Genomic DNA, 21,270 nt, shown 5'->3' on the forward strand with positions numbered 1-21,270 from the left:
TAAAATAACAGAAAATGGAAACTCCAGGCAGTACGGTTTATGGATATTTCAGTGAGAGGGAGCCAGGCTGCTGCTGTTTGTATTTAGAGGCACTTCAGTCCTTCTTGGAATGCTGCTACGCACATTTTGAAAAATTTCTACAGGGAAACATTCTTCAAAAACAACAGATCTGCCATCATGTGGAATAGTTGGGACTGAGCCACATTGGTCCAAGGCTCCTTTTGGCTTTCCAGATGTAGTAAAAAGATTAGAAGTATTTTCTGAAGGCCTTTCAGAAATCTTAGGTTTATTTTGTTCCTGTTATACAAGATATCTTTTGTCTTTCGGTGGTCCTCAAATGGCAGTTCTAACATAAATATAAGCATCATGAAGTTATGAATTACGTATTGGTTCACACCAGGACTGAGGGAATGAAACTGAATTTATGTTAGACCACGGTTCCAGGTTTCAGCAATAATCTTCTGTCCACATTTGGAGTATTGCGCACAGTGCAAAGTGGCTGATGATTGTGACAGTAACTGTTTATTAACAAGTCAAGTGAATATCAAGTACTTTGGGCATGAGGACATTTGGACATTTTCATGAGTTTAATGACTTCTTTGCCATTACAATAAAATGTAATGAGGTTTATTTGGTTGGTACAGTAATTTACATTTGGTTGCTCCCTTATTCAAGTACTGTTTTCCAGAAAAAAACGTGAAAGACTGAAAAAGCTTGAAAAACCAAATAATGAACAAACTTTCAGTTTGATATGTACCTATGATGTCTTTTTTTCTGCTTTGCTGCCCCCTGCTGTTAAAAAACAGAAATCATATCCTGGGAAAGTTTCAAAGACACGGCAACTCAGCTTCAGATGTCTCTATAACTCACAACATGCCTCTATAAATATGTCTTCTGTCCTCTTGAATTCCTCACAGTCAAAGATACTGCCCAGTAAATGAAGGACGAGCGGCCCATTGAGTGAAATGTGACGGGCTGTATGCGCTTTCCTCCTGTCTGTGGTGAGAGCGTAGCATGTTTGCTTCATTCAAGTGATGATCCGATGGGAAGCCTGCTCTCATATTTGAGCTGCAATGAGCCAGTGAGAGTGTGGTTGTTTCAGTATTCTGGACCACTGGAAAAGCAGCCAGTGAGCTTCTGCTATCCATCTGACTGGTCCCTGGCAATGCTGTTCTCTCACGGAGCCAGTTCACTGACGGAGAGAAGGGAACAGTTGTGCATCCCAGAGAATGAGGATGTGCTAAACCTGTGAAAGAGTCTAATTACTTCATCTCTAGTAAATAACAGTATCACATTAGTCTGTGGGTTGTAAGTCTAGGGAAGTATGTTTTTATTTGTAAAAGTGTGACTAAACACATTTGTTTCCATACTGTAGGTCTGTTGTGTTTGTAAGCAGTTAAAGAAGTAACTTGGCCTGACATTGAAAATCTGACCACAAACTAAGTAAACTGGCCTTAAACTGATAAACTGGATAAGACTGTAAGACTGGAACTGCTTCTTGACATCAAAAGAAACCTCCAGGTGGTATATTATGAGTCCCCTTCATAAGATCATCTTTCCATCACAAATTTGAAGCACTTCTTTTGTGCAACATAAAAGGTACCATACTATTTATGGCGATTTTAGAAGATGCAGAACTGTGATACATCCTGTTTTGCATCTCAATGCCTCCTCTAAAATCACTGAATGACATTTTTTGAGAATGAATCTGGAACAGCTTCAAAATAAGGAGAACTTAAAGGGAGTAGACCCTACCATGTGATGGCCAGCAGCTCTCTCCTGCTTTCATCTCCCGTCTCATCTTTGCACGTCTGTTCGAAAACCACACCTTCAGGATGAAGAGCAGATGCAGAATTTAAACCTTCAATCTCACAAATGTAAGATTTACAGAATCATATAAGTCATTCGTTAAATCAGTGAAAACACTTTACACATTACAATAAGGTTATTTAGTGCCCAAAATGTATAGCGAAAAGCTGCAGTTTTATTTGCTAATGGCTGGCTTTTCATTTACTAATAAAACATGTTCTTAGTTTACTTGATTACCTAATTATTAATGATACAACGTTAAATGGTGACATCAAGTGATCAAGTAACACAAAGTAGTCCATGAGTTAGAAAAAAATGTTTTTTCCTCAGTAGTGAGGGTCACTGTGCTGATTTCTCACAATGACTTTTCTCCCAACAAGCCATGTGACCAAGTACGACATCAGAAGCAAGCTAGTATCACAGATACAGATACAGAAATGAAAAGGGTGTTCACAGTGCATTTAAACGTAAAGTTTAAAAGTTATGTTTGTGTTATGTTTAGACTGTGGACTGTGGATAGTCAAAAGAACTTGGACACAAACCATTCATGTCTTCAAAATACTGGTGAATCATGTTGTCTGTAAAGTACAGCTTAATGTGAATGTAAACATATTAATGTAGAGCCTTCCTCTGAGTTTTTGGATGGTTTTGGATGCATTTTATTCTAAACCTAGAAACCTGGATTGTAGCTATTATGGTAAATCACCTTTATGGTGTCCTGTGATAAATTGGTGTCTGTAGACAGTTTTTCTCTTGCAAACAAGTCTGGATAATGTCCTTGGAGAAACTCTGGCCAAAGAAAGGATTGAAAATGTAATAAAATTATTCATTTTGAAAAGAGGAAAGGAAATAAACTGGTTTTAACTAAATATTAAGAAATGTTTATCGAGGTTGAGCACCTCTCATAGACTTTGTGAGAAATCTAAAAACAAAACATCTGTAAAAAAAAAAAAAAAGAAAAAAAGTCTGGCACCTTTCTCTAACATTTCACATTGTTCTAGGCTGAAATGTGTCCTGTTGCGTTGCTGAGTGCTTTGCAGGTAGCTGGAATTTGGCTGTTGATTCATTTCACCCGGAGCGAATGAATTCTGCCTTTTCTCATCCATTTTATCACAAATTATCCCTGCATGGAAGACAATAATTCACTCATTGATTAATAGATACATTCAATCATTCATTAAGTAACACAGAAACAGATATCAATACACCTTAATTACCTGTGATTTGATGATTGTCTTAATTGTATTACCTTCACATGTGTATTTTTCCATGTCCTGATTATGCTGAAGCTTCTTTAGAATGCGGTTAATAGAAGATACCTACAAGAGTAGAAGGAGCTCAGATATCCATGACTTCATTCATTTAGGCTAATAAAGAGGTGTAATCACAGGTTTGGCTCTTTGTTAAACAATTTCTCTCATCACCACACAGTAAAATGACTAGTGTTTAATTATTCATTTAAGTTCATTTAAGTCTATACAGACCCATGTGAACACCAAAAGAGTCAGTAAATACATAATTTATCAGTCGCATAGAAACTTATTACAACAGCATGTGACTCACGCTAGGAACTTTATCAGCACTACAAACACGCTCGGCTGAGAGCTTCTCACGGATTTCCCAGGCAAACAACGATGGGCTGGTGCGTTTGTAGCAGGCTATGGTAGAGATAACGTGAGGCGTGAGAAGCCGTGGTCTGCTGCCTCCTATCGCTTTGGGGCCCATGAGGCCAGTGCGCCGGTACCAGTGCAGTATCTTGCTAACGCAGCCACTGGACACCTGCACATTGCATTGTGTTCACTGTTTCAGCATTAAACTAATGATGGTTGCATAAGCATGAAGTAATTGTTCTCTGTGAACACTACTCCTACCTTCAGGATTCTGGAGATGTGGCACGGGCGCATGCCCTCTGACGCGAGAGTAATCATCATCCTCCTTGTGTGCGCAGGCAGAGGGCGTCCATTCAGAAACCTCCCTCCGAGCTGATTCAAGCTGCCTTACTCAAGAAAAGAAAAAAAACATTTGGTGTAAAATGTAGAACTGGTTCAGGTATTATGAGATATGAAGTAAGAATGGACAGTCAGTTATATGGTAAAATGGGATGTGCATGTGATAGGCCATAGGCAAGTTCCCACTAACCACTTTTATAAAAAAAAAATTATGTTCTTATTACAGATTTTCTTTGGTTGAAATTGGAACAAATAAGATATATGATACTGTGCAGAAGTCTTAGGCACCCAAGCAAACTGTTAAAGCCATTTATTTTGGCAACATTTGTATTTTTTCTTGTAAAAGCAACACGTACTATTAGAATAAATTCAAAGAAATATGAACGCAATAAAAAAGTTAAAAAAATTTAAAAAAATTCTCGTTTTAAAAAAAAAAAAAAGTTGATATTATTGGGAACTAGTTCAAGAACAAAGCTTAGGTTCCAGACTTCTCTCTGATACCCCCAGCCATCACAAAGATTTGTTCAAATCCACCACCACCACTCTTTGTATAAATTAATAAAGGGTTGATTACCCCAACCAGGTACTGGATGATAACTACTCATCATACTGGGCTTCCACGAGGAGAGGTTTGGAAATGGTTATGTGAACACAGTGACATACATAAAATCACCGCTTAATATAAAAATATCATTTGTATTGATTGTAATAGTAGTGTTTTTCTGAGCAAATAAATGCGTACCTCTCAGATAAGCAGCTTTTTGAAAATAATTTCCTCAGATTTTTTGCACTTCTGTACAGTACTGTAAATATCTTATTAATTCCAATTTCAGCTGATGTGAACAAGACTCTTCCTCAAGGAGCCTTATACTCCATTAGAATGAACACTATTCAAACAAATATGTAACAAGATTGTTTTGTTTTGATGTTTAAGTAAAACTAGTAAGTTTTTAAGTTATTGATACACTGTAAAAATGGCTCATCATATCAAGCTTAAAAAATTACTTCATGTTTAAGTAGTTTTATTCAACCTAAACAAATACTGTAAATAAATGATTCTTTCAATCAATGTGATTTTTTTAATTGAATAAAACTAGTTCAGATCCTAGTTATCATATGAAGTAATTTTTGAGGTTGATCTGACAGCCACTTTTACAGTGTATGTTAGAAGAACACACGTTTGGTTCCTGACTTATTGCTGCACTCCAACTATTGCATGGATTTGTTAAATTCCACCAGCAGCACGTGATTTCATTAAATGAATGACTGATTAGCTGTAGCAGGTATTGAATGACGGTTAACTGTAAATACTGGACTTCCTCAAGGAGAGCTTTGGAAATGGTTAAGCTAACACACCAAAATAAATCCTAATGCAATTTTTAAAACTGTATTTATTCTAATATTACTGTTTTTAACAAATAAACACTTACTGCCCTGAGCTGGGTTTTCTGAAAGCATCAGCATGTCACTGATGCACTCTCTCTACCAGTTAAGATGATCTTAACTCTAATATGCTGTTGGGAAACTGAGCCTTGATGAAAAGCTTTATATGTCCTTTCCTCAAATGTATTTCTCAGAAAACTTATGCATTTTTGCATAGTACCGTATATACACACACATACGCACACACTCAAAAAAAATCACTATATTGGTTTTAATCTGTTTTCTCTCACCGATGTTACAAATCCATGTAAGTCAGTGAAACAGTGAGTCAGTCCTGTTGTTCCAATGAAATATAGTGTGTTGTCAGAATTACGTTAGAAGTGTTGTTTGGTCAAAGCAATCTTGTTTAGTAAAACTCTCTTTTCCAATGGCATCATCTATTTGCATATTCTTTTACATGTTTTACTCACTCTCTTCGTGTTGTCTTTCCCCCGGCCTACCTTCCATTGTATGTGCATATGTCTCACACGTAACTGCCTAGCCGCATTGCTGTTGGATGTAAGAGCAAGTTATCATGTATTCTATCCTGACAGCTCAGTAGCACAGTAACAACCTTATGAAATTACATTCTAGCTTACACCTGTTAACTTTGTTCTTTTCCTACTTGAATTACGAGTAAAACATAAGCATATTAAGTTGAGTCTATATTACTCATCTGAGCATCTTAAAAGCTACTTAAGTCAGTTGCATGGAACCACTTGATGTAACATTTTAAGTAAATTCAACACTTCATTTTTGGGTAATACATAAAAATACTCAGTCCAGTTATTTTACTCCCAACATTTTAGTGTGATTTACTTAAATTTGTTAAGAACATATCACTCCGTCAAATATCTTAGAAACTACTTGATTCAACACTTCTGAGTGCACCTGTAGAGCATCTTTTCTGCAACAACTGGATAAAAATGGTTGAAATGGATAATTTCACAACAACGCTGTGACTTCGTCAGTGATGTCACTGTTGTAACATGTTTAACACGTTCTCTCTGAACGCCACTGATATTCAGCTTAGAGTAATGAACGCAGTGCTGACCTTCGTGTGTCAGACCAGCAGCAGTGCCGCACATCCCCGCAGGCCTGTCAGGTGGAACGAGTTTCCTGTATGGAACGAAACACTGTTTTCCCCCAAACTCTCTACACTCATTTGTTTATCAAGAACAGAAAACATCGACTTTGTGTTGTTATGAAATAGATAATAAGTAATTAACTTACTCGACGACGTTTCCTGTGTTCTTCCAGTCAATGCGGCTCTGTGCGCGCGACTCCTCAAATACAGCGGTGCGCGCTCATGGCTGTGACGTAGTACGCGCGGATTGGCTGAGAGGGAAGCCGCTACTATAAAGCACAAATAACGGATGAGCGAGTTCACCTAACAAGTGCGATTAAATGAGATACTGTCACTCTGGTTAGGTTACAGTGAAGTAAATCAGTGAATAGAAATAAAGGATCCACACAGCACAGTGTGAATGAGATACACGCGCCCTTCGGTAATTGTTTTATGTTTTTCAAACAAGTAAAGCGTCAGCATGATAATGTTCACACAACAGTGACTTTAAATACATTATTCACTTCAAAATTTTGTATAATCCTGAAATTTGCCTTTTAAATAAAATGAAAAATATGAGGCCAAAGTATAGAATGGTCAGCTTTTATTATTAGATAGTGTCTTTCATACACACTTATAAAATATGGTTCCTCAAGGGTTCTTTAGTAAAGGCAATGAATCTATTTAGAACCATTCCATGCTTAAATGGTTCTTTGCATGGTGAAATGGTTTGCCAGATTGATGGACAATGTGGTATACATGCTTCTAAACAGCACAAACAAGGGAAACATGTTCCAAAAAAAGGGCTATATAGAACCATATATAACACATTCTCCATCAACCTGAAGAACCATTTCAGAACCATTTAAACATGAAATGGTTCTAAACCATTGCCTTTACTAAAGAACCCTTGAAGAGCCATCTTTTTGAAGGCTAGGTTAAACCATGTTGGAACAGCTAATGATAACAAACAAACAATTACAGCTGTGAAGGAAAGGCCCAAAGTACCAGCCAAATAAATCAGACTCTCTGTGGAGCGCAGGAGTAAAAATTTCACAGTTCACCATTCACAAAAGACTTTGAGAAGAGAAATACAGTTACAATGCAGAACAGACAGAACAGAGAGAGGATGAAGATATCCCTTTTTAAATGTACTGAAAAGGGAAAGCACAGAGAAAGCATGGGACAGTAAATGATCCTAAGTGAGAGAGAGTCAAGGGTTGTTCCTGCATGACTGATATATAACAGGCTTCACTGGGGATGTAAATGATGATAGAAGCAGCAGGATGAATCAATTTGTCTTGAAATGATGGTTTAATCTGAACATATTCGCCAGAAATAAAAGCTCTGGCTTCAAGTTCATCATCTGATCATTCAATTCAATCAATAAGAACATATTTTTCCCTTATTCACTATTATGTTTTACTGTACATGAGTTGGAAACTTGAGTATACCCGAATAAGTACGGGTAAATCTGGGCAAATAAAACCAAGTAAACTCTGGAGATAACAATAAAAGGCTCTCACAGCATTGTGACTAATGGGCTCTTACTTGAAATGTTCCTTTGCACTGTTACTGGCAGCAACCTTGTTGGTGCACAAGGCTGTTGCACAAGGCCGTGCTGGACACCAGACTGGCATGAATAAACATGTCTGTTTTGTTCCAGTATGTAATACAGCAGAAATGCTGATGGTGCCTCAGGAACTCATTTTTGAGCCTCAGGGTGAGTTTGCAATAAACAGCAGAACTTGAACAAATGCAAATGAAGTACAGCTAAAGAACAGTTATGTACAGTACATACTTTGCATTGGTCAGCTAGGCCATCACCTGTCTATTCAACATTCAGTGGCGTGCATTTTGTATTTTTTAGCCACCACAAGACCTTGGACAGTATCCCTGAAGTTGCAGGATGAGCTCTGAACATGTGCTGTGCTGGTACGAGTGGATCAGACACAGCAGTGCTGCTGGAGTCTTTAAACATCTACTGTCAGTGCTGGACTAAGAACAGTCCACCAACCAAAAATATCCACCCAACAGCGTCCTGTGACCACTGATGAAGGACTAGAGGAAGACCAGCACAAACTGTGCAGCAACAAATGATTTACTGTCCCTGACTTTACAGCTACAAGGTGGACCAACAAGGTAGGAGTGTCTAATAGAGTGGACAGTGAGCGGACACAACGTTTAAAAAGTCAAGCAGCTTGCTGTGTCTGATCCGCTCATACCAGCACAACACACATTCACACACCACCACCACGTCAGTGACACTGCAGTGCTGAGAATGATCCTCTGTGGGGGTCCTGGCCGCTGAAGAACAGGGCAAAGGGGGCTAACCAAGTATACCTAGAAACAGATGGACTACAGTCTGTAACTGTGGAGCTACAAAGTGCTCCTGTATGGTAAGTGGAACTCATAACACGGACAAAGAGTGTAGAAAGAAGGAGGTGTATTTAATAAAGTGTCCGGTCGGTGTAGGTCACTAAATAAAATAAAATTAATGAATAAAAGTGCTGAGAACTTCAAACAGGCGTGCAGGCGGTCACGTGACCTGAGCATCCTTACGTAGCAGGGCTAAGCGTGGCGCATGCTAGGCTAATCAAATGGAGTTTCTTCTTCTTTTTTTTTAAACAAACATTTGAAAATCTGTTCTAAAGACGACTGCCATATGGTAAAGTGCTTTTGATAAATCATAAATCCATCATCCGGCCCTCTTTTATTACATTTTCTTTCAAGCATGAGCAAATAAGAGCCGGAGGGGGGCGAGTGTGGAACAATTGGTTTTTTTTTTATTATTTAGAGAAAATACGGAGGCGTAAAAGAGCTCACAGATGTCCCTTGTCCAGCCCAGCAGATAAAATGCGCTGTAAACGTTTCAGAGGAAATATTTGGAGAGCAAATATTAGCGAGAGAGAATCCACACCAGCCTCGTATTTGGGTCCTGTTTAATGACTAATTGGGCATCATTAGGTAAATCCACACAGATCGAAGACTGTGAGAATAAAGGTTGGAATTTAAAATGCCATATGGCCCTAATTACACATTAACTCCTGCTTACAGCACAGTCATATTTCTGAGCGTGCACTCTTTGTGTTCAGCAGAGGGGGCGGCTGTTCTGAACGCCAGCATCTCCTTGCCAACGAGAAGGAAAGACTGAGTATTTATAGCTATATTCCTTCAGCTGGCTTCCACAGAAATAAGAAACAGTATGTGACATGCTTTGTTGGAGATTTTATCATCGTAAACCGAGTTTGTTAAACCGTTTGCAGTCCGCAGGAATAAAAGGCTTGTGAAGCCTCGTCGGTGCGCAAAGCTGCTTTGGGGCGTTGGGCACTCGTCGTGCCAGACTGGCGTGAATAAAGATGCCAGTTTTGGTCGGAGATGTAACGCAGCAGAAATGTTTTATGGTGCCTGAGGAGTTCATTTTTCAGCCTGGTGGTCTTGGTCGGAGGGATTATAGAGTCGCATTATACTCGCGTAAAAAGCTCTCCAAACGCCCCCACACTAGTGTCCAACTGCAGCGCCGCAAGTTTAGACCCAGCACGTTCAGCTCCCTGCACCTCTGTTTTGGAACCGCTGCCGCACTTTCGGCTCTCATGAGTGCGGGAGGAAACGGTGGACTTAACTTCTAGGACATTACTCTTTAAAAGTCTTAAACAGAGAAACAATTTGTGTTTATGGTACCACTTTTGGTACTGTGGGCTGCCGTTAAACTTGCGCGGGTGTGAATGATACTGATTAGCCGTTCTTTCACACAGCCAGACTCTCCGTCTACCAGCCAGCGCTCGACCACAGACGCAGCGTTTCACAGGCTAGATTTCAAACGGCTCCCTATGTAGTGCACTATGTAGGTCATAAAATAATGGCGTCTGCACCCAATTGGTACATTATATGGCGAATAGAAAGCCATTTATGTTCAGCCATAAGCTGCACGACTCCTTATCTAACATTTAGGGCACTATTTGTGCGCAGAATCCAGTTTCCTGACCTATGCAGTGCACTATGTAGCGAGCAGGGAGCCATTTGAGATTCAGCCATAGTGTTTTAGGGTCTCTAAAAGAGTTACGCACACCCTGTCTTCCATGTAGCCTAACACAAGAAAATGTAGCTATACTTAGCTTGCCGACCACTAACATCATAATCCGGAGCTGAGAGCGCAGTTAGACCTTCTCTCCAAACGCGCGGAGACGCATCAGCTATAAGCAACGGCTTTTCTCTTTAGAAGACTCAGAGATCGCCGAGCACTTTGTTATGAAACTACTTTAATGCCGTGACATTTGGTGTAGATGAGTCAGTCTGCGTCCACCGGGCCACTCTGTACTAACACTGGCTTCTTAAAAACCCTAAAACGTAGAGTTCAGTGGGAGTGTTAGTCGCGGGATGCTGGCTGACTTGGTGAGACGGGCCTTCTGATTGGGTCGTGTTAATGCACAGTCATGTGCAAAAGTTTGTGCGCCCCTGGTCAAACGACATGTTTAGATGATTTTCTAAGTGACAATAAGTTGCACATCCTCTACAGAGAACAGTTATATATTTTAACACACAATTACTGTTTATTTGCTGAATGTAATATATTGGGAAAAACACAAACGTGGCCTGTGCAAAAGTTATGGCACATTTCATATGTTATGTTTTGTTTTTTTTTATGTTAAACTCAGCAAAAAAAAATAGAAATTGTGCACCAACGTGTAATGTGCAGGAAAACACAATCGTGTAGGGGAGGTGTAAACTGATTTTCACTTAGAAAATCAACAAAATGCCATTTGTCTGGGGTGTCAACGTTCAGTGATAGGACCCTGAGCATGCGCTCAAATCTGACTGGCGTTCATGTTTGGAGCGCACAATAACGTCCTGGTGTTCCCAAAGTTTTCCACTGTCACGGTTTTCCAAATGCATAGCCGCAAACAAAACTGAACAAAACTAAACTAAACAACTGTATTTTTCAGATCATGTCACTGAGATGGCACCCTCAAGAGTACCTCTCCAGTACTTTTAATTAGAGAACATACCTGTACCATATTACAGTAGAAACATAATAGTACATTGCAGTTAAATATTTAAGTTGCTTTGATTCCGCACACACTGTCTTGAGTCCACGCTTTTTATTTATTTATTTTTCCTACTTTAAAAATCTGGTGTACTTTTAAAACTCATTTATGACACACAGTTGGACCTGAAAGACCATGATGCATCTTTGGTGGTACATTTACATTGTTTATACTTTGGGGGACTAAAATTTACCTAGACAGTAGCTATTTTCTGACGGTAAAGTAATAGAAAGTTAAGAAAATCAAATCAGAAATGCATCACCAGTTTACCTGAAACGTGATAAGATAGAAGGATGAAATGTGATTCTTGTATGAAAACTCGGTTTTGTCCAAAGTTTGTGTACAAATGGCGCCATCTGGTGGATAGTAATGATAACGACTGATCAGATTGGGAATCTGAACGTGACTCACACATTTCTATAGGGCTGGTTTCTTGGAAATCTTGGTCTGAACTGCAATGCCAATGATGTTTCTTCATTAAAAATGCTGTTTAGTCAAGTCTTATGCTTAATCTGTGTCTCTAAAACTGGCCAATAGAGTGCCTTCTGGAGCTGTGAAGTCAGGTTTTGCTGTATCTTAATACACGTAGACGGCACTGCAAAATACATTCTCTTAAAAAAACAGTTAACCGCACTTTTATAAATTTCGAATGTATATACTAATATATAATTCTGTGCAAAATGCCAGCCCTGTCATGCGCAGAGTCTGGTAGCTGTAATTTCTGAGGAAATGCAGGGTTCTGTGACTCCTTTGGGGCTTAAATGTCACGAACTGATTAACCCACATTGTATGGGCATAGATGAGATTACAGTGATGACCAAGCCAAACGTCAGGACTGTCTTATAGTATACACATCTAAAGGCCAGTCTTGAACTTTATCTGACTGATAAATGTATCTCTTGCTCAGATCAAGGGAATACACTGACACTAATTGGCTTTAGGTTCATAGGCTGAACTAATCAGAGATTCAATTTCTTCAGCGTCAGCTCGAGGTCAGATTAACTAGAACTTGGATTACTAATTTATAGCAAGATAACAAAAAAGGGAACTCCATTTTCTTTTGAATGTATACATAATTAAATGGTTAAGATGTGAACAAAGTCATTCAGAGCGGTTTGGTGTGAAATGCTCTGTTCTAGAGAAACGTACCAAGTCAGAATTGTTCACAGTGGCGGTGATAAGAACCAGACGTCTGAAGAGTTCAATGCCTCTAAAGGCTTCAAAAAGTTATTACACAAAATGGTTATGAATACATTGCCTGATGTCTGAGACATTGTTTTACAGTAGTTTTGTGATAAAGTTTTGGCCTAAAATGTGTTGTTAATTTATTTTAATCCGTCAATGGTGAAGGAGTACATGCAGGGCATTGTAAAGTAAAATAGCCCCCAAAAACTTATTTTTTCAGATTTTCCACTATTTTACTATCATAAATATCGCATTTAACAACTCAGAAGACACGTGTAGGTTCACTAGTGGTTTTGGATATTAAACAAAACGGCTATATCACTGACACTGTAAAGTAATCTAAGTCAATACGTTTCTCTACAATGGACAATTTCACATCAAACCCCTCTGAATGACTGTTTACATCGCAACGACGGAATTACGCAAAAAATTAGAAAAATCGGTGAAATTCATCTTTCTAGATAAATCTAGAAGTCATCTCTTTCCAATGGATAGATGCCTCGCCATCCTTTGTATAGGGCATTCATGACTTTTGGCTTAGGTTTTCTGGCTAATTTAATGAAACAGTTCCCAGCTTTTCGTTACACCCCCACATCACTACATCATCCTCTCCTGCTGCGCTAAGACACTTTCGACTTTTAAATCTGTGCTGACGTGTCGCACCGTCCCATGACCCGGATGTGTCTGCTTCGTCCAGTCTACGTCACTGTGAAAGCGCTCTATTCGCTCTACGGTTTGGCCGCTTTCACTCAGGAAGCGATTCTCTTTGACGCGTACACCCCTCGCATGGTTCCGGTTAAGCGAGCGTGATCCGCCGTGTTCAGCCTCTTTCTCTCTCTTTTTACTAAAACACTTTCAGCAGACCCTCGCGTCCACGCCTGCTTAATTACCCCCTGAACGGACTTCTTCAGCCCAGCGGACATGGCGACTCCCGTATCTGGCCCGGTTCAGTCCAGCCCGGCTGCGGCTTCGGCGCTGCAGAGAGGAATAGTGAAGATGGTAGGACACAGAGCGGAGCGGAGCAGCGCCCGCCCGCAGCACCTCTCAAGTTTCTTTATGGCGAGCCACGTTTCAGCTTAGCAGCCTCACACACTTTTCCTTCTATTCAGTCGGCAGCTGTTCGCAGCGCTCACACGTCTCCTGCCTGTCCGAGCCGTAAACACGAGTTTAGAGAAGTTACAGAGCTGTTAGCTGCGTGGCTAATTAGAAAGCGCAGCTGTCTTGCCTCAGTAGTTTTTAAGTTGTTGGTAAACGAACCAACCTCTCTAAAAATACATTACCCACACTGCTTTTCAGCACTGAGTGTGTTTTGGCTTTTAACTCAGTGTCTCCCCGAAGTTCTGATTTAATCTCAAACTTGGGTCCTGAGCGGTACCAGCTGCTTCATGTTTCACTGCCAGCAGCACTCCAGGCTGTCTTGGTGTAAGCTAACAGGCTAATTAAGTGTAACTTTAATACAGTGGTTAACGTGTAACGTTGAATGCAGCCTTGTTTAGTTGGCCCTGGCTGTACTCAGTTTAGCACGCAACTGGATTAGTTCAGAAAAACGGTTGGAAGAAATTTGAATCTCGGCTCGCGCTGTGTGTTCGAACGAGGGACCGTTAGAGTTTGACCAAAGACAGTTAGCTAGCTTAGTGAGCTAACGGCGATACACTGTAACTTCATATGTATCAGTTTAGGCTGGGGTTCGGTTCTGTTTCCATGTTTAGGTTAAGTGCAGGACCACTCTATCCGCTGAACGGTGATTTATCGTTGAGCTGGAGTTCCGTGCATACATAGGACGTTTTATTGTTGCATGTTTACTTTGCCAGATGTTGATCTTAAGCTGCTCCGAGAAACTGACACGTAGCTGTTAGCGGCAGATCTTTGGCCCGACGGTTCCTCTGAGCTAAGTTAGCTAGCTAACAGCAGGGAGCTCTGCTCTAAAATGTGGGATAAATGAAGAAAATGAAATAAGTGATTTTAAAAAGCGCAAACAGGCATTATTTTCAAAACACAACGTTTTTAAATTCGCAGAACTTTTAGGTTATAGTGTTTTTGTGGCTTGATAAACATAGACACACGCTTTCGTGTTCTCCAGCTGCAGACACGATTTGATTGATTTGAGCGTTGTGAAATTGGAGGATATTTGGATAACTTTTCCAAAAAAAAAATCCTAAAAAAACTTTAGGCTCTCCTTCCGAACACTGGTAATTTTAAGACGAGGGTTTTCCCAGCTGAATTAAAACTTTTTCAGAGAAACTTCTCTAGAAGACTGACTTCTTCCCTTGGGCTGCGCCTCAAATGCTATGCTTTACTCGTCTGTGGTTAATAGTAACACCATTGTGTCACCTCTGATATATATTTTGGTGAATGGATTCTTGTCTACACTAAATACAAAGGGAAAGTCATACTACCTTGACTGCATTTCTTCAAGGAGGCCTGACCCATAAGTTAAACCCTGGAACGCAAACGAGTTCTCCGAATACATGCAATATTTGTCTAAATAACATTTGCAATGATTTTATCCATGCTTTGTCTCTGTTGACTTGCCACTTTTTTGAAACTGAGAGGAGCATTTTCAGGCTTCATATCTTTAAGATCTTTTTAGTGTGTTCATTGTTTTGTTAAACTTCCATTCAGTTTTATCTTCATTCTCAGAGATTTGGTACTCCTGCACACAAGGTTACCAAGATAAGGCTGAAATGCATAGATAGTGTTTTTATGTGCTTTAATGGTCAAGTCTTTAATAAGCAGAAGTCATGGTAAAATCCTTTCTTCTGGATTTCTTTTAGGTCCTGTCTGGATGTGCAATCATTGTAAGAGGCCAACCGCGAGGCGGCCCTCCTCCAGAGCGACAGATCAACCTCAGCAATGTCCGTGCTGGTGCCCTTGCACGCAGAGCTACCCAGAACCAGCCTGAAACCAAGGACACACCCGATGAGGTGGGTTTCAGCAGAGATATTAAATCCAGTTTCTGTCAACGTTTTGTTAAGCTGTTGGAAAGGCACATGAAATACATACTCAGATTGTAAATCTCCATGCTTTGGAGCTTTTAACCGACAGCAGTGCAAATTAATACATTACTGGGTTACGAATAATGACTGAGTTCCCTGTGTATGTGTGTTCTACAGCCCTGGGCTTTTCAGGCTCGTGAGTTCCTACGCAAAAAGCTGATTGGGAAAGAGGTGTGCTTCACTGTAGAGATCAAAACCCAGCAGGGAAGGGAGTATGGCATGGTATACCTGGGAAAGGGTAAGTTTTTTTGTTTTTACGTGATGTTTTAACTGCCATTGAAGTCCTTGTATGTGTGAAAGGGCATACGGAGTATTGCTTTAGAGCAGATCTTAAGCCATCATGAACTCAGAATTAAACATAGTGCTAACTTAGGATCATCAGACCCATAAAATCATATTAATTAGGTGACAAAAGGCAAGAGCTGGTTCTACATTACCGTGTTAAGGTGCATTTGTTATGCATCATTGATCTGATTTGTTTGTGCAGCGTGTTATATTTACTCCTCAAGTGTGCTAGGTCGAGTTCAAAAGTGTGTCAGACTTCTTTCATATTATATGAAAGAAGTAGGCATATATTGTTCATTTTGGTTTTATCAGTTATAGCAATGTCCTTTTTTGTTGTTTCTCTCCTCAGAAGCATCAGGAGAAAACATTGCTGAGTCGCTGGTTGCAGAGGGACTTGCCACAGTCCGCAGAGAGGGCATCAGAGGCACCAAGTAAGAATTGTGTGTGTGTGTGTGTGTGTGTGTTACAGTGTCTGAATGGTTGTGCTCAAAGAAAGAAAGCATAAAAAAAAAAAAGACTGACTTCTGTCTGAGCCACGTACCTTTCTATTCCACCAGTAGGAGGGTTGCTTCCATTGCATGTATACTTGTCCAGTTGATGCAGCTGTTTATCTTTGCCGTGCAACACAAGAATCTCTTAACACTGTAGTATTATCTTGATTAAATGATATGTAAGTAGAACATACTGTTTAGCACACTCAGCCCTTACACTTATGTTTATGGATGCTGCAGTGTGACTAAGTCTAAGAGGGGGTGTAAAAGCAAACTGAGTCATGCACTAACACTGCAGTGCAGAATGGCCACAGTTAACAGGTAATTACATATGTAGATAGATGCTGCTTATTAAAACGATCTCTTAATTTTCCAAAGAACAGTAGAAAGAAATAGCAGGTCAATTAAAGGGGTGGGAAATTTTTGTAATATGTAACACCATGCTTTCGAGCATAGTAGTGAGCGGTATACAGCTTAAATTATTCCTCTGGTAAGAGTTTTGTCAGAAGCATGATACCGGTACCACTAAAGCGTCGATTATGCAACATACGAACAGTTGAAATCACGCTAACATTAGTCTAACATTACAGTCATGGATGTTAATCACTTTTCAAACGCAAATGAAAATGCAGCTGTCCCTGTAGTCACCTCCTGCTGTCTAGTCAATTTCGTTAGATGTAGTCCATGTTGTTCTTACATCAGCATAGCTAAAGGAATAGCTGGTTGGGGTTTTGTGTGCGAAACAACCTGTAGACCAGCTGGTACTGAAGCGTGAATGACTGACTGTCATATTTTCCAATGTTTTCAAACCGAAACATTTCTGACGGATGAACGAGTATACAGGATGCACGCGTGAGAGAGATAACTTGAGAAATTCGACAGATCCAAAGTTGTCTATAACTTAAATCGCCTGTTCAACTTAAATAGTGTAGCCGTTACATTCAGGCATGTTTATATAGATGTGTGGCCATACTGCCCACTGGTATTTGAGCATGTTGTTATTATCAGTACTTAAAAAAGCCATTTCATTAAAAAGAGATCATATTTAGTCCAAATGAACTAAATTTAGTGCAGTGTGTAAAACACTGAATAAAAATGATTGTTGTTTTTGATTTATAGTTTTGTATATTGTGAAAATCTGGTGAATTATTTTCATATTTTTGCTGTATTGCCAACCCCTAGGTTAACTGAGCCTTACATTTTTGTGTTGAGGAATGGATAATGGTAGTTATGCTGTTATAATGTACATCTGGATAGCAATCCTCATTTAGTTTATTCTTTGTGTTCCCAAGTTTTTTCATATCACACTTCTGCACTTGAACTGGACATGGCTGTGAACATTTGAAATGTCATTTGAGTGTTAATATCATGGCACTAATATGTTGCAGGGGTGCCTCTGTCGTCATGCATGACAAGCCACAATAAAGTGTAATAGGCATGAAGCTGTAATTACCTGTATGACATTTGAAATGTAAAGGTTGTAATGGCAGTAATGGAGATTGTAATGGAAGGTGTCAGTGGTGTTGCGATCAAGAGATTTACGCTTGAGATAAACTGCTTTAGTACCAACTCACTGATTACTACATGTAACCAGTAATGCCCAACGTAAACACAGCACTGGGATACATTTATATGAAGCCAAGGCTTGTTTTGGAACTTTTTACATGATACATCTTCATATTAATTTAACATTTGCATCGCCTTCACATACTAATTTATGCGTGCCCTTTTCTGTCCTCCTGTCCTACCTGAATGGTTGTCAGCTAAATATCAGTCTAACTGTCCTTTGCAAAATTTCGGATATGGGGCCACCTTGTACGCTCCGCTCTCTCTCCTTCAGCTGGAAGGTGAGATTTGGCAGCAAACTTTAAGATGGGCTGCATAAGTGAAGGCCTGCTCCTTGGGTTATGTAATAAGCAGTAGGCGGCCAGAAATTTGCTGCTGTAGAGTGGGATGTTTGAATCAAAGTAACTTTGCATCATGCCGTGTTGGAGCATTCCTTTGTATCAGGCCTTTTGGGGTCTTTAGAGACCAGACGCTCCAAAGCTGAGTTAGTCCTCTTGAACTTGAGTGATTGATTTAGAGAGGGATCCTCTCTGTATCAGATAGCTCATTGTTGATTCCTGTCTCACTATCACTTCTCTTTATGCTCATTGATCTGGTAGTCCGATCAAAAGCGAATAGGACTTTGGTGATTTATAGACTTTGGTGTCTTTCTTTTTTCTTCCTCTATCCCTTCTTTGATTTTTTTTTTTTTTAATTATTATTGTTTTGGAAACAAGTTAACTTTCCATTTTCTTAACCTTGTTTTTTCTCTCTCTCTCTCTCTCTCTCTCTCTCTCTCCCCTCTAGACTCTGTGTTAGTTGGGCCTGCGAGACTTAAACTGATAGGGACTTATTAAAAATCTTCAGACGACCGTCTGTCGTGGTCAGACATTTTAATTCCCCTTCAAGATAATGCTGGGTTTTTGAACAACAATGAACTTAATTGAAACATGTGTTAGGGTTTAATAATGAACTAATGCATTTGAAGGGGTTATCAAAAGCTGCTGGGTCCTCAAAGGGGTCTGATCTTTGTGGGCCGCCTCACAATCTGGGCCCAAGCACTCCGAACACACCAAAGCCAGTTAAGAATCCTCTGATACAGACTGCAGGCAATTGATCTGAAATGTCAGAGAATGTTTTACTCTATCATGCTGTCAGTTTTTAAATACACTTTGATATGACAGTAAAGTTTTACTGTATACACAGGTTAATCAGTAGCTCTGTGTAATTTAAAAGTTTGCTCTAAAAATGTGGCAAAGAAAAGTGAAATACGCAAAGAAAAGATATATCTGACTCCTGTGTGTGTGTGTGTGTGTGTGTGTGTGTGTGTGTGTGTTTCAGTCCTGAGCAGGCCAGACTTTGTGATTTGGAAGACCAAGCAAAGGCTGCTAAGAAAGGGATTTGGTCTGAAGGTGGAGGGGCACACACAATTCGTGACTTGAAGTACAGCATCGAGAACCCTCGGAACTTTGTGGACTCGTTGCACCAGAAGCCAGTTAACGGTGAGGCCTAGGCTGCATAATCTATATGACTCTTGGTAGTAGCTTATGACACACGATTAGGGTTAAATAATGTGTATACATGCTGCAAAAACTCACCTTAAAAGGAGGCTTTTTATATTTCATATTTCAGACTCCTAATGGCTTCCTGGCCCTTATCACACTCCACCACTGTGTCATTCCTAGCAACACTTTTCCCCTATAGCGTTCCCTCATCCAGATGAGAGAGAGCTTATTTCTCTCAGTTAAATTGAATAGTGACTCAGATGCTGTTCAGAGTTGACCTCTGCCGCACAGCCAGATGACATGCTGCAAATGAGAGTGAATGGCTTGAAAGAATTGGTTGTGTTCTGTTCAGGGAATGTATTCAGCTGTGTGGCTGCACTACAGAATGAGAATAGTGATTTATAGGGTGTACAACTTAAGGTACTCTGTTTTTCCTGGTGGCCTGTTTTGTAAATACAGAAGGTAGTCTGCCCTTCAAGACTGAGAAAACGAGAAGTTCAGGTTATGTTTGCAGTTGCCACAAGGCTGCTATTAATGTTCAGCCTAATGTTCAAGATGATATGGGGTAATAGAAGCAGTTCTTTATTTATTTTATTTTTTTCCTCTTTATTTTCTCCCAATTTCTAAAATGGTGTTACATCTTAATGACTTCATGTTCTGCCTCTCTCTCTCGTGCTCTCTCTCTCCGATTTCTCCTGCACACCCTCAGCTATTATCGAACATGTTCGAGATGGCAGTGTTGTGCGAGCACTTCTGCTACCGGACTACTACCTTGTCACAGTGATGCTGTCTGGAGTTAAGGTGAGACCTTCACAGCAATGGTTTGCTTCGAGTATTCTGTGCATCTGTGCATTGTTTTTGTGTAGTGTTGTGTGCCAGCAAAAAGACTCTGTTCTGTCAAAATCCTAACATTAGGGTGACCATACATCTTTTTCCACCACATGTCCTCTATTTGGAAAAGTGTGCTTGGCCAAGATTTCTAAATTGCCTAAAATGGGACATGCCTTTACTTTCATTTTGACATTTGTTTTCTACTTTGTCCCATGATGCCCTCCTACCCCCAGTGTCCTCTTCTTTGAGAACCAAAATATGGTCACCCTACCGTTTATACCTTTTCAGCAGAATACGTATACCGTTTCATTGCATGTATAAACTAAGAGGTAACAAGTTTATGTATGTTTTTGAGTTTCTGAGTGTACAATCATCTTCCTCAGTGCCCAACATTTAAACGGGAAGCTGATGGAACAGAGACCCCTGAGCCGTTTGCAGCTGAGGCAAAATTCTTCACGGAATCACGGCTGCTTCAGAGGGATGTGCAGATTATTCTGGAGTCTTGCCCTAACCAGATCATCTTGGGCACTATCCTCCACCCGGTATGATCACCACCTACACTTGACCAATTGTTAACATTGATTAGCTTATGCAGGGTACATGCAGTAAGGTGAACTTCCAAAATAGTATAAGGAAGCAAACTTGAGAGAAACCAGGAGGAGCCTATCCCATCATTGAGTCACTAGGGTCAGTCGGTTTAGAGTTGAAGAGAAACACTTGGCTTCTTTCTTACAGCAGTTGAAAGGAAAATTGAGAGAGGGCATTTCAGCCAACTCCAGTGCTTTAGATCATCTGCCCATTCTCTCTCTTCTTTAGTCCTTTCAAAGGGCCAATCTTTATCTAATTTCTGTGCTGTAAGCAGTGGCCAGTACCGTACACAGTGCATTTTACAGCTTCTTTTCAGCCTGGCCTGTCTCACTTTACCCTCATGTTATTGAAACTGGCGGCGGCCATGGTATAAAAGGGAAATGTGCTGTTAGGGCTAACAGTGGGTCCCTGTGTGGGTCTCAGGGCTAAGCGCTTGCACCTCATTTGCCTCATTTGGCCACTGAAAGACCGTGGTTGACCCTGTTGGAAGCAGCTGCTGGTTACGAAGCCTAGTGCTCCAGGGACAGACCTCATAAAGCTCACCTTCTCTTTA

General features: G+C 40.2%; 2 protein-coding genes across 3 annotated transcripts in view; one reads left to right on the forward strand and one right to left on the reverse strand.

Moving 5' to 3' along the window:
- Nucleotides 1–561: 561 nt before the first annotated feature.
- pax4 (paired box 4) lies at nt 562–6,438 on the reverse strand. 2 transcript variants are annotated; one of them, XM_036575504.1, is made up of 10 exons: nt 6,414–6,438; nt 6,235–6,299; nt 5,612–5,690; nt 3,681–3,805; nt 3,373–3,588; nt 3,059–3,128; nt 2,783–2,932; nt 2,516–2,598; nt 1,756–1,828; nt 562–1,246 (listed from the first exon to the last, which is right to left on the reverse strand). In XM_036575504.1, the coding sequence occupies exons 3-10, from the start codon at nt 5,646–5,648 to the stop codon at nt 918–920; spliced, it is 1,083 nt and encodes a 360-aa protein (XP_036431397.1). In that variant the 5' UTR covers nt 5,649–5,690; nt 6,235–6,299; nt 6,414–6,438; the 3' UTR covers nt 562–917. The 2 variants fall into 2 exon arrangements, with proteins under 2 accessions (XP_036431397.1, XP_036431399.1); XM_036575506.1 differs by lacking the exon at nt 5,612–5,690 and having other exon boundaries at nt 6,414–6,423.
- A 6,793-nt stretch (nt 6,439–13,231) lies between these two features.
- snd1 (staphylococcal nuclease and tudor domain containing 1) overlaps nt 13,232–21,270 on the forward strand; it is a 156,601-nt gene continuing 148,562 nt past the window's right edge. The window contains exons 1-7 of the mRNA XM_036576784.1: nt 13,232–13,475; nt 15,251–15,400; nt 15,590–15,710; nt 16,107–16,188; nt 19,135–19,295; nt 20,008–20,099; nt 20,513–20,671. Coding sequence (XP_036432677.1) covers nt 13,398–13,475; nt 15,251–15,400; nt 15,590–15,710; nt 16,107–16,188; nt 19,135–19,295; nt 20,008–20,099; nt 20,513–20,671 — 843 coding nt within the window. The 5' untranslated portion in view covers nt 13,232–13,397. The remainder of the gene's footprint in view (nt 13,476–15,250; nt 15,401–15,589; nt 15,711–16,106; nt 16,189–19,134; nt 19,296–20,007; nt 20,100–20,512; nt 20,672–21,270) is intronic.

The sequence above is a fragment of the Colossoma macropomum genome, unplaced genomic scaffold, assembly GCF_904425465.1.
Source record: "Colossoma macropomum unplaced genomic scaffold, Colossoma_macropomum, whole genome shotgun sequence".
NCBI classification, from domain to species: domain Eukaryota; kingdom Metazoa; phylum Chordata; class Actinopteri; order Characiformes; family Serrasalmidae; genus Colossoma; species Colossoma macropomum.